Source organism: Streptopelia decaocto (genome assembly GCF_964273445.1).
Source record: "Streptopelia decaocto genome assembly, chromosome: 7".
Classification (NCBI taxonomy): Eukaryota; Metazoa; Chordata; class Aves; order Columbiformes; family Columbidae; genus Streptopelia; species Streptopelia decaocto.
Window position 1 is genome coordinate 39,838,508 of NC_138661.1, and position 13,856 is coordinate 39,852,363.

Below are 13,856 nucleotides of genomic sequence, written 5' to 3' on the forward strand. Positions count from 1 at the left end.
CTGCCAGCCATGCAGAAATAACTGTCCAGATAAAGTATATAAAGAGTTAGGTCATTGTTAGTGGGATTTTTTTGAATACTTCATTTATGCTTTGGCTGCACACCTGCTAACTGCCTTCCTTTGCTGTACTGTGTACAAATGCTTTCCAATTAAAAATGAGAGAGAGAAGCAAGCTTCTAACTGTAGGTAAATAACTAAAGTGTCAGAGTGCTGCAGAATGATAATCATAGTCTCTGGAGAGAGTTGAGCACTTCCAAAGGGCAGTTCAGTTTTTAAGTGCTACCAGAGAACATTTTAGCCTGTTTCTTTTTATTAGCTAGTAATGGTGACTCAGTTGCAACTACAAACTCATACTCAATACTTACATCTGTACTTCCATGTCTTTGTAGGAAAAGCCCACAGCTGTAATCAAAAAGACAATAAAAGCAAGTGTCAATAATAAACAAGCACTGAAGATGTCTTGAGGTCTTCTTTTGCTTTAGGAGCATGACAATTCCATTGCTGGAAGCTGTTAGCCCACACACACAATCACACGCTTGACTGGTGGTGTAGATCCTACTTTAGAGCTTCCAGTGTGGGACCACCCTGTCTCTTATGCATTAGTGATAAATGGATGATATCTCCTGGTCTGAGCTTAAGATGCAGGTGGATGCTGGGTACTGTGACTTAGCATTCTCTCAGCAGTAGAAGAGGGGTTGACTCTAGCAGTGCTGTTTGAGAGGAAGGTGCTGTTGAGTAATACAGTCTTTGGGAGCTGTTTCCTCAGCAATAACACAAAGCAGCTTGTGCCCTTGTTGTCATTGTCATATGTGTCAACTCACCTCAGATTGTGTTGAAGTACTTATGAAAAAACTGAGCAAATTCATGCAACTAATTTTTAAATAAGTCCTACACAGGCAATGTGGGTGTGAATATTTTTTTCTAGTCATATTGAATCATATATTAGAACAAAACTTAAATTGTAACAGGATATGAACACAATTATGCAACTTATGTGCAACAGATAAAATTAAGTCAAACTGGTTATTTGTTATTTTCCCACAAGTTGTTTCCTGTGGTCTCTGTATTATCAAAGTGAGAAGTGCAGCTTTAAGTCTCTTGTTCTTCATCTGTCCCGAACACTTTAAACAGATGATCTGAAAACTGCTTGAAGACCTGATTTCTTACAGATTTCAATTACCATCACTTCAGACTTCGTAAGAATCTGGGTAAAAAAGTGATTATGAGTGATTCAGTTTTGTGATGTTTTATTTGGGTCATGTAAATGATGTCTGGTATTCAGAGAAGGTGCCTGGCAGCTTTTCTTTGGGGGGTTATGAAGAACAAAATGGTTAGTATATTTAGAAATAAAGTTGGACCCTGTGGCTGCACTGGTGTACCAGAGGTCAGATCAAGAGCTTTTTTTGGCTCTTTATCACAGCACCTTTCTATCAGACATTAAAAACCTTGCCAGGCTTGTGAGCCACACTCTGGGGGCTTTTCCCCCTTTGCCTTCTCTTAGATGTTAAATTGCTGTAGAAAACCTGTGAGAATTTGGAGATATCACTGATAATCAGTCTCAGATTTATGTGAGAGGAAAGCGACTCTAAGTCTGTGTCAAAATTGATCTGGGTGGCAACTGTGAGTCTCCAGCACCTGTGGCTGTGTCTCAAGAGGCTGCAGAGCCGGTGCTGGTGCTACCGCGAGCGGTCTGCTCCTCTGCCAGCCCCGGCACCTGTGCTGCGAGTTGTGTGGCCTCATGTAAGTGGCTGGGTGACTGCAGGCCTCCTATCAGCATGCAACTAGTAATGCTGAAGGCTTCTATTGGTACAATGGTACTGGCAAAATACTACCTTGTCTTGTGGCCTGTGGCTTCCTGACTTCTGGCTCACCTGTACCACTGTTCATGATGCATGCTGTCATGTCATCAGGTAACTTCCTACTATTGCTGGGCTATGTCTGCTTTCGCAGGGGAGAGCTGTTTTGCTGGATTTCTTCTTATGATGTATAGATCAAGCATGTATCGTATAGCAACATAGCTGCTTGAGCATTTAATATTGCTTAATTTAATTTTTGAAATTCACAAAAGGCCCAACTGGGGAGACTGTGGAAAGGGTGGGAGTTGAGTGGGGAGCATGGGATGTTATCTAACTGGATGGGTAACCTTTATTCTTGAAGAGCTGGAGAGAATGTACTATCATCAAACTGGGCTAGAAAATGACTTCATAGCCTGAGCGAAGTGATGTGACGGCTGTCATGTTCAAGCCTCTTGTAACAGCACGAGTTGAATCTCTTGTTTCAAATCAGGGAGCATTACTTCAAGAGCATTGTCATACAATCAAGGTGAAATAGATCTCTATTGTAATAAGACTGCTCCACAAAATAAAACAACCCAGCGAGAAACCAGTAGCTGGGAATTGATAACTTTTTTTTTTTTTTTTTTGCATAAAGCAGGAACTATTACATATTCAATGCCTGGGTCTATGAAAGATCAGACTAAGTATAATGGTCATTTGAAACGTTATCTAAGGCAGCTCTCCTCTGCAAGACAGTTTGAGTAGCCAGATACTTTCATTAGAATTGGTTGAAAGTCAGATTTTTTTCTTTCATAAGAAGTCCCCTGCTACTTCAAAAATGGGGTTTTTTTGGCTGACTTAGAAACATGGGTATTCTAAAAAATGAAGCAAACATTTTTTTCAAAAACTAATTTTAACTATAATTTCTTGTTATTGAATAGCAGCTGGTTTTAGTGATTTTTAAAATGTTTTAGCTAGCTTCTGTCATAATTTAGTATTTTAGTAATGGTGCTAGGTACTTCTATTGTGTATTGAGTGCTATTACAGAAAAATAATGTGGAGTTATTCTAAAATGAAAAAGAAAACAAACATGACAATTTTAATATGGATGTTTAAATATTTTGGAAAAAAAAAAAGTAGTTATTTGTTTTAAAGTTTATATGTGTTTCTAACATAATTTAATTGAAAGCAACAGTTTCACTGAAAAGCATTTCAATAATGAAAGCTCCTGCTGGCTTTCCTTACCCCATAACATCCCTTATATAACAGCAATAAGAGAAAAATAAAGCTACAAGCTGCTTTCTTTAACTATTTGCCATGGCCCATGAGAGCCAGCCTGCACTCTGTGACTGTCATTTGCAGTGAACTTGGTGCTCCTCGCAGTAGCACATTTGGCTGGAGGAGCTGGTGGGAACTGAAATAGTGCTGTTCAGATCACTCCACTTGATGCTGCCAAAGTGCAGGCATTAATTTTAGGACTAGAGAAAGTATCAGTAGTTGCAATGTTCTGGTAGGTCTTCTCTAGATTGTGAGGGTTGCACTTAACCCAGGATATCCCTCTGTGTGTGGTTATTCAAAACTTATGGTGGTGGATAACTATTTTGTTTTGGGATTAGCCTACAATAAAATGTTTGATCCATTTCCTCCTTTTCCATAAATCACTGTTGTGTTAAAAAAAAAAAAAAAGAAAAAAGAAAAAAAAAATCTTCATGTGGCAGAGAACAAGTTCCTAATTTGTGCTTTGGAAATCAGTGGGAGGTGGAGCTATGAGTCAATCTATAGAGCTTTTCTTCCCTGCCTCAGCTGGTTGGAAAATAGCGTGGTCCAGGAGCACCTGCCAGCTGTGAGACATACAGACTAGACCATTATAGTGTTGCTTTTCATGAGACAGAGATACTAATGGGATCATCAGCCTGTTCACCTTTGGTAAGGGAAAAATCTGTGGTGGGTGGGAGGATCTGTTTGGCTGCCTTGGTTGAGATTCATCAAAAGCAAATCCTCAGGGAATTTTGATCCTTAAATGTCAAATGGGTCTGTAATGGGCAAATGTATTAGTAAGAGCAGCAGGCAGATGGTCTTGGTAAGATGGAGATGCATCCCATCAAGAAGAGGAGAACTGGTATGGCCCCTTGCTATTGCCATGATGACTCTGAGTAGAAACTGAAAACTAGGAGCTGTTGACTGCCAGGTTTCATTGCTGGTCCCTCTCTTGGCTCCTTGTCCCCAGGATCAGTTCATCCAAGCAAACCCACACAGGAAGACTGGAATTAGGAGGAAGGATCATGAAAGACCTCACAATGCTGAAGACAAGGTACTGTCTAGAGGGCAGCTTCTGGGTTGCAGGGGGAGGGCTGTGGGGCATGAACAATGGCTGTGCTACCTGCAGTCTTCCATCAGCCTTTCCCATCTTTCCCTAAACTTAACTGTAATTATAAGAGGAGATATTTTTTAACTGTTAGTCACAGGAGTATTGAACTCTGAACTCTTGGTTATGGATGCCACTAAAGCTGAGGATGAAAAGTTAATCCTCTGTATTTGGGGTGAAAAGTTGAGCTTTCAGCAATTCTGATTATCTACTCTCTTCATTCTCTTTAGCTCCAGAAACACCACTGGCAACAATTCTGCCGAGGTTGATGGGTTTCTTCCAAACCTGGTGATTTTGTTCAAATGACACTTTCTGTGAGAAAACTATTTGGTTTGGAATTTTCCAGTGGGCTTTAAATAGCATCTGGCCTGGTGGCTTACTGCTTTTGAGGTGGTTAATCTGTTAGAAGACTGGCATAAAAAAATGAGAGGTACACCAGGAGGTCCTAAGGAGACAGTTTCTCAGAAATCATGATACTTTGAAGGTTTAGTTGCTCCTTTCAATTTCATTAATGGAGCTACTACTTCTGTATGTAGTACTTTACTTCTGATGTTTTCAAGATTGTCTTGCCTTTCCTCTAACCAAGTATTGGGTTGGTGTAGCTGTGATGGGGAGGGGGAGGTAGAAAATAAAAAATAGAGTTGTCTAGCCTTCAAGATATTCCCCTGCAGAGACCTACACTATGGGAAGTCAATATATTGCTATCCATCAGTGCTTCTCCTTGGTAAATCAAGGAGATCAGCCTAGTATTCTTCCATGTGGACATATTTTTAAAATAATAATTAAAATAATTTATTCTTGCAAAAGTTCTGAATAAGCTAGGGTCTTCTGAATCTAATTTGGTGTATGTATGCATTCATATGCAATTACAACTTTTATTCTGGCTTCTTTGCTTTAACTACATAATCTAATGCACTGGCCATTTTACTTTCATGCTATCAGAAATGTAATTCAGTTTGTATTTGCAACTTTCCATTTTCTTACATAGCTTAGAGTTTTTTTGATTGATGCTTTCTTCAGTTCCGGTCTTCATCCAGCTCCTGGTTATATATCAGTTCTGTATGTTGTGCTAATGTGGTTTCATTTCAAATAATGCAGACCTTATCAATGGATGACAGGCTATCTTTAGTCAGACAGAGCCAAAAAAAACCCAATACCACAGCTTCTTCTGCCTTACATCATATCAAATTTGTACTGGAATGCTAGATCTGCCTCATGGGGACATGTAAGAATGCTGACCCCAAGCCTTTGATTTCAGCCTTCTTCCTGCTGGTGAGACTGAAGAGCACTGGGGTCTCATACTGGGCTTTTCACTTCTAGAACCATTCTCTCCCTCTTTTAGTCTTTTAAAAGGAAAAAGAAAAAAAAAAAAAAAGGGGGTCATTTATTTCGGTATGGTGCAGGATGTTATGGTGTTGTGTATCCCACAGCCACAATAGCCACTAGCAGTGATACCTTAATTGGGGCCTTATAAGATGGAGAGCTTCTGTCCTGTTCTGCAGTAATATTATGTGGCAGGTGGGCAGCCATCCTGCTGGAGGAAGGACATCCTGTGGTCTCCAAGCTGGCACAGCGGGAAGTGCTCTGCTGTCAGCTGTTGCACTCAGTCAGACTGAATCTGAGGAGCAAACTCTGTAGTTTGATTTGTAGCTGGATTTTACAAGGGAAATTATGTAATGACTTCTTTTGTGAAAAATACCTTGTGGTATTTTTGTACTACTCCCTGCATTGAAACTTAACCTCCAGAACCTAAATCATTAAAAACCCCTTAGTGTTAAACACAATTGGTTAGTAAAAAAAATCTGGAATATGACATTATATTGTATCACAATAATTTCTTCTTAGAAGTTGTCTCAAATAATTAAAATGAAAACATACTCAGTGCATTAATATGAGAATGGCCTATGGTTACTTACTTTCCAGGTGTCTTCCTCTTTGCTATGCCATATGATAGGTGGTCTTAGTGCTATCTGAGTTATTTGCTAATAATTAAGGTATTTTTCTCATTGTTCTGCAGTCAGAAGTGCCTCAGTTGTGCTGGCTTACTGTAAAAATCATAGGCATGAAAAATCTCCGCAAAGCAGATCTCTGTAAGTATCAATGATGGTGTGTTTACAGGTTAGCAAGGAAAGTTGCTGTCACCTGAATTTAATCCTCTTGTACACCTGCTGCTAGGATTACAGTAGTGTCTCAGTATTTTGGCTGAATAAGTTGTATTTGTTTTGTTCAGACTTAATTAAAATAGGTTAGGAAACAGTTAACAATAGAAAAAAAATAGAATAGAAATTCTGTGTTGGGAAAGAAATTATCCTTCCCTTTCCTGGTCGCTCTGTGATATTTTTCATTCCTTAACTCTTCAGTGTCTCTATCCACAGGTTGCCCGTTTCCATTCTGAAAGGGGCATCTTTGTGAAAAATAGAGGTAAAATTAGTGGTTGTATTGGGTGCTGCTGTGTTTGTCTCTTCATTGCTGTTTCACTGTGAACGACTTGTACATTAGAACTAGGACTAGATTAAAAAAATCCCCCAAGCCAAATTATTATTATTTTTTTAAATAAAAAGGGGAAGTTTCAGGAAGTGAAGTCATGTATGAATTTACTTGGAGTCTGGCAAATATTTGAAAACAGAAGTAAAGAATGAGAAGAGACAGAATGTTTCAGTTCAGTGCTGTTGAAATTGAATATTCTGGGTTTTGTTACTAAAGAGTAGTAGTGGTTTAAAATTGACCTTTTTTTTTTTTTTTTTGGAATTGACATGAATTTACATAGAAAAGTTAAATAGCTCTAAATGTAGAATGTTTTCTTTGTGTCTAATGAAATATTTAAGGCACCTCATAAGTTAATATTTTTTCCCCTGATTGGGCAAAAGGCATAATAAAAAAAGTATAGCTGTACCAATTCCATACATCTTTTTCTTAACACAGTGACCCTAACTGACTGCTATGTGAAGCTGTGGCTGCCAACAGCTTCACGTCAGGAAGCCCGGACAAGAACTGTACGTAACTGCAGAAACCCTGTCTGGAATGAAACCTTCCACTTCATGATCCAAAGTGAAGTAAAGGTAGGGTCTGTACTTGTGATAGTGGGCAGATGCTTTCTAAAGGAGACGTCTTCACCTGCTGCATGCAGACTCTTTAAGAGAGCCTTGAGGCTCACACAGAGGCTTGAACTCAGTTATGCAGAGGAATGGGATGGCAATGGAAAGGTGCAGAAAGCATCAGAGACAGCATGAGAGGAGCCATTTCCTACCAGAAAGTAAATATACAAGCCTGGGTATAGATTCTCTGGTGCCCTGACTGCTCTCTGTTATCTTTTAAGCACTATAACCCCAGGAACTGGATGGGAGGTTTTATAAGTTCCTTAGAGTTTAAGTAATATTTTCTTATATGCAACCTTGAAGGCATTTTTGTTGTATGTTGCCACGGGCTTGTAATATCTGCTTTATACTGTAACAATGACATTGTAAATTATGAGAGGTACCATAATTAAATGCTGGTTTTAAGAAAGAAAAAACACCAGCCTTTAATACCAACCATTACATCACTAAACAGAAAGCCTGGTAGGCTATAAGAAATCAAACCCATGTCTGATTTATAAACTTATAACAGAATCATACCCATCCCATGGTTTGAATTAGTGTAAACTGAAAAGATTATGGATCATCTGGCATAAAGTCAAGTGCAGGTGATACAAGATGTAGACAGGGGGTAGTTTCCTTTGGCTTAATAGTAGTGCATGTTCTTGCACAACTGTGGCTAATCTGACCCCTGAGGAAATGCAAGGGAAATCACAGCAATTTAAATTAAAATCTTTTAACAAGATCTAAAATGCTTTATCTTCCCTTTGTAAAGGGCTAAGGGTTTACCCTCTGTTACTTGCTGCTGATATGCTCTAATTTCTATAGATAGTAATTTTGAATCCACAGATGAAGGATCATGATAAACAACAGGTGTAATCTCCGCTCTGTCCAGTGCATATTAGCATCATGCATGTCACGCTGCCTTTCTTATGAACTCCTGCTCATTGCCAAATCTGGTGATTTACCTCTGCTAGGGTTAGTCCCTGACTTTGCAGGCTGAGCCTCAAGGACTATGTATCTGAGCAGAGGTTTGCTGCAAACATCTGAGCTCCATGCCATCACAGGAATCTGTCTGCACTGAATGTGGTGGCTGTATGCTGACTCTTGCTAGACCTTCCTTTTGGGCTCAGTAGTCCCAGAATATGGCATTTGTATTCTTCTCTACATCTCTTCTCAGAACATCCTGGAGCTGACAGTCTGCGATGAGGACACTTTTACACCAGATGACCAGCTTTTGACTGTTCGCTTTGATGTAGCTAAAATCCAACCGGGAGAAAAAGTTCAGCTGAATTTTAAGTTGAATCCAGAGGTGAGAAATGAAAATATGAGTGAAATTAAGTGAATACATAAAATAATACTTTGGATTAGATTTTTTTTTTCCCAAGTTACTGCCTATATTAAACTTTAGAGTTGCTTTTGTACACAACGACTTCATTAAAAGGACCTCATTAAAGCATAAAGTTAAATGCTTGGTGTTTAGGAGGGACCAGAAACAGTCACCCCCTGTTGTGATTGCAGTTAGATGCAAAATGGCTTCCCTAGTCTGAATTTTTTTTTTTTGATATCTCTAAAATGTCTTTTCAAAAAACCAGAGCAAGAGTCAAAAATGAAGAAGCTGATGGTTAGAGATCTTGTCACTGTTGTAGAGGACTGACAGGGTTGGGATGGGAACAAACCTTATCCCCTTTCTTGGCAGCTGCCCCAACCCTTTGGCCATTAGCTCTCACAGGGGGTACTTCCCGTCAGCTTCACCAGGGATTCTGTCCTATGCTTTCAGGCAATATGCTTGGTAACTGATTACATATTCTCATGAAAATATGAAAATATCTAAATTTTTTTTCTCTTTCTGGTAAATAACAACTTTTTTTTTTTTTAAATTAAAAACTCTCAGGAAGTCTGCTTATGATCTTTTGTTACAGGATTACAAATTTCTTTTGGGGGGCTGAGCCAGCATAGAATGGATAAGGCTTGATGAATGAGAATCTCCTCTTTTCTTCTAGGTCTATGCGTGGCCCAGGAGTCTTATTTACTGCATATGTCTCAAAGAATATTGTGTTTGGTTGTATTAAAGAGGGGATAAAGAGCTTCTTATGAAATGTTTAGTGGGTGAAGTTGCTGAGAGAACAGGTGGAGAAATCACACCATCTTTATGACAGCAAAATATGTACTCAGATTACTTTCCCCCAAAAACACCACCTTCTCGGTTTAGAGGCTGTGTAGCAGGAGACTCCAGGACTTTTTCACACTTCTGATGAGGGTGTGAGTTCACAGTTCTCAGGAACTCCGTGTGCCCTGGCATTTCTAAACCACTGTGTCAGACAGGCTGTCCAGAAAACACTTTTGCCTGTTCTTTATATTACTATCACTTTGGAGAGTGTTTATTAATTACTCTTCTAGAAAGCAAATCCTTAATAAATATTTCAATATACTTGCTCCAGATGGATGTAGCCTTCCTTAGAATAAACCTCATGTGACTGAGATCATTTGAGCTCTGATTCGAGCCATGAGTTTGCCCTGAGGCATTTGCAGAGTTGGCTCAACCCATTGGCTCAGCAAAGTGGAAGTTGGGGAGATAAGACACAGTGAGCTGTGTCTCAGGAATGTCTTGGTCAAGCTGTATTTATTCGAATAATGACTCCTACCCAGGCCACCAATGAAGCATCACAGATTATGGTCTGTACATGGATTTTTACAGCACTTAGGGTTAATTTTTTTTTTTTAAGTGACTTAGTAGTGGGACATGCTGTGTAACCTTAATAATAGATGGTATTACCACCTCTGCCCATAATGATTTCTTTCTTCTACCAAGGTATCTCAAAAGAGGGCTGAGGAGGCTGGATGGATAATGTTGAGCATTAGGGTTTCTTCCTGCTGTTCCTCTTCCTCGCTGTGTGGTCTAACAAGCCTTTCCACTGTTTTGCTCCAGGTTTTTCACTCATAGAAATGTGAGTGGGACTTAATAGAAGTATAACTTGTGTGAGTGTACGTACAGCAGCATAAGAAAGATGGGAACTCAAGGCAGGCACAATTAGACAAATGTTATGAGCTAGGGACTCCTAAACATTGTTTGTGCTGTTCTTTGGACAAAGTTGGAACAGACCATCAGTGAGTCTGGGTAGTACAGCGTGGTCACAATCTGGTAATTGATAAAAGTCTGTCTTGCATCTCTATACAGTGACTGCTTTCTAAAATGCATCCATCAGCTTTCTGTTAACAACTGTTGCAACCACCTTAATTCTCATGAAACTGAGACTCCGGAGAAATAAGCAAGGAGCTGGGTGGCACGCCACAGATCAGAGAAGCCACTTGAGATGTCTCATTTAATGACAAGAACTAGTAAATACAAAAATACACACTTTTCACCTTTACTGTAGTGATGATTTTACCTCGGCAGCTACATTATCAGAGTTTTCATGATTTCACAATCTTTTCACAAAGTTAAAGTATGCTGTGCACTCAGACTGAAGGGTTGTTTGGCAGTAAAGGTTAGTTCTTCTCAATATGAATGCAAAAAATTACTGCCACTTGTCAGAAAGAGATTTATATCTTCCACTAATTAGTGTTTTCCTCCTTGTGGGTGGTATAAGAGATTCTCAGATATATGTTTTTGTATGGTATTTCCTGGATTGGCTGTGTCCCATACAGACTGATCGAGCAAATGGCTGCAGTAAAGTAATGCAGTTATTCATCCCCTCTTTTGTTGTTTGTGTGTTACTTTTGTCTTCTATTACTGTTCCATGCTCTTACACTTTCCCCCTTTTTTTCACCTTGATTTGACCCTCCTGAGCTCTTTCCCTTATTCCTCTTCACAGCTTCAGTCTTCCCTTTTCTCTCTTCTTCCCTTCACTCTGGCAATTTTCATTTCCCAAGTTGGTTTCTTCTCTCACTTTTTAAATACTTAGTAACTATACCCTGTGGATTCTTTTGTTTTAACCCAGACATACTCACCATCTGGCTACATTTATTCTCGAGTATGTTGTCCTGCATCATTCGCTTCCCTTCCTCAGTATTCATTGACCCGTGTCTTATCCTACTAATAAATGAATAATGGGACCTTTACCCCCCGTTCCATGATACCTACTCTCCTCTTCCTTTTAGGGGGACAGTTGGTGTGTAAACAGTAAAGCAGTGGAGAGATATGAAACAAAAGGGTGGCCAAAGAAGGCTCTATCCATTTACATTATGATGCAGAGAGTGTGGGCATAGCAAAACCTTGCAAGGGAGGGTTATACAAGATCATCAGAGCTCTAGCAAAGTAAAAAATTTATTCATTCATTTTCCTTAAATGATAAATAAATCTTATTTTCAGAAACAGGAAGAACTAGAAGTGGAATTTCTACTTGAAAACATGTGAGTAAAGCCTAAATGTTACAGAATTTGTCATCAGAAACTTTCACATTTTAGACTGTGATAATGCAACATGGGAGAAGTTGCTTCATGTACCTGTGCTCAGACATTCCATCTCTGCATCTTTCCCATGATTGCTTTTCTCTCCTGAATCTGGTGAAATGCCTCCTTGAGTGACAGTCTCACTAGTTATAGCTAAGGGTGGGTGTTTATTTTGTAATTCAGCCTAAAGACAGATGATGCTGATCAGAGGAGGTAAGAAACGGGGAGTGTCTCTAGGGTCTATGGGACTGTGGCCTGGTAGCAAGTGTGAAACTCAGGTGAAAGATGGAAGTGCTGATGGCACTTGGAAGCTAGAAAAACTGAGCTCAGAGATCTATTTGCATTTCAATGATTATTGTTCATAAACCCCTAAATAAGCCTTTTCCTTTTTGCTTTTCAGTCCAGATGTATCTGAAAACATCATTACTAATGGCGTACTAGTGGTAATTGTTTAATTTTTTTTATACTTATGTTCTTATGGTAGGAAAGAACTGAGGGATGTAGTTGGAAGAACTATGCCTTTAGGCACAGACCTTACTCTTTTTCAGCTAAAGTACTGGTATGGATGTACTTTTTTGAGTTTAGTCACGTTTGTAGTACATTCTATGTTGGGAGAGACTTGGACCAGAGCTCTGCCACAATGGCGGTGAGCTGCTCACTAATGAAATGTCAGTATAATAACAGGGAAACTTGGGAAGGGAGTGAATCCAGCGACAGTGCAGAGTTTCTTACCAAATGTCTACCTTGAAGCTGAAAGCTCTTATCACACCATTCCAAAGTACCGTATGATGCCCCTGTGCTGCTATGAAGCAATCTCTTGGGAAGTTTCAGCTTCATCCCAAAGGTACGAAAGTACAGGCCTATGCGTTCAGTTGTTCTGCAGAGTTGTAGATGCCCTTCAGCTCACTCTTCTGTAGACAAAAGTTAATGCATAGTCTAGATGGTGAGAAAAATGTATTGTGTTAACTGTTGAGGATTTAATGATATTTAAATATAATGGGACAGATGCCCAGCTATCTTAGCTCCATTGACCACAGTATTGTTTGCACGATTTCCACAAGCGGAGAATCAGCCTCTGCAATTTCTTCATATTCACAGGACATTGTGGCCAAGCCTGTATCTTTACAGGACCCCTAGATACTTGGTGAGGATCCTGAACTGTTTTCATGACCAGTATTTTATTGCTTATCTCTTCCAGTCTCGTGAAGTTTCCTGTTTGGAAGTAAAGGTTGATGATACAAAAATGAAGACTCCTTACACAAGTGAGGCTATTGATTTAAATATTTTGTCACCGTTTTTTGTGCTATAGAAGATGCAGCTGCATCTAGATAAAGACTTGATCCATTTTAGCATCCTCCATTTGCATCAGGGTTGCTTGAGGATTGAGGCATTTACTGAATAATCTACTTACTAATAGTGAGAATCCTCTGGAGATGGCATGACTATGTAGCTTAAGGGAAACTGTGGAGGTGGCTGGGAGACTCAGAAACATCAGTGCAGAGTGATGGAACAGAAATACCTGTGATGAGAACAGAAAGCAAAAGAGGGGAGACACAACTATAAGGAGTGGAAAGATGATGGTGGTAACTTGGGGCTGTGAACGCTGGTCCAACACATGCTCTCCGTCACTCGGCAGGGGAGAAGCTGCAATGCTGCCCTGGCCTTTTGCTGCTTATGCCATCTGTTTCTTGCTCACACTGATTATGGGAGAGGAAAACATTGTGGCCCAAATTAATGTTGACTGCACCGAGGCTGAAACTTTACTTGAGACATTTTTATTTGTTATTTTTCAGGGCTAGATGCAGTTAACATTTCTCTGTGGTTTGCCCCTTGTTCTTAGGAAGAGAATTCACGTTTGCAGTGAAAGGATCCTATGAAGAAACCCAGGATGTTTGCATAGATCCTTGTTGCAGCCAGGGAGGCAGCAAAACCACCAAGTTCCACTACATCAAGCACAGTCAACCCAGACTGCACATGACTCTGCCAAAGGAGCATTTTTTCTGTGGTGTATGTTTTGCTTATGAGTGGTGATTACAGCTAAAGTAACTTTTGAGAGAAATTTGATGAATTAGCCTTTGTCTAGTAAATTTTACCCGTTGTAACATTTTTTTTCCCCCTTTAATTCAGCATGGCTCAACTAGTAGAAAAATGGATGTAACTAGTCCCCTGGCTGTGCCTCTGCCTCCTCTGGATTTGGGAAAGGAAGTGACAGTGATGAGAGTGAGTAACCTTTGACAGCATTTGGAATTA

At 39.7% G+C, this 13,856-nt stretch overlaps 1 protein-coding gene across 3 annotated transcripts in view; it reads left to right on the forward strand.

Annotated features, from left to right (window-relative positions):
- LOC309442362 (cytosolic phospholipase A2 epsilon-like) overlaps positions 1–13,856 on the forward strand; it is a 33,059-nt gene that overhangs the window by 6,222 nt on the left and 12,981 nt on the right. For all 3 annotated transcript variants that reach the window (XM_082058139.1, XM_082058140.1, XM_082058141.1), the window contains exons 4-12: positions 4,003–4,086; positions 6,158–6,230; positions 7,063–7,199; positions 8,395–8,526; positions 11,527–11,567; positions 12,007–12,049; positions 12,805–12,868; positions 13,447–13,613; positions 13,734–13,826. In XM_082058139.1, the coding sequence (XP_081914265.1) occupies positions 4,003–4,086; positions 6,158–6,230; positions 7,063–7,199; positions 8,395–8,526; positions 11,527–11,567; positions 12,007–12,049; positions 12,805–12,868; positions 13,447–13,613; positions 13,734–13,826 (834 nt within the window). The remainder of the gene's footprint in view (positions 1–4,002; positions 4,087–6,157; positions 6,231–7,062; positions 7,200–8,394; positions 8,527–11,526; positions 11,568–12,006; positions 12,050–12,804; positions 12,869–13,446; positions 13,614–13,733; positions 13,827–13,856) is intronic.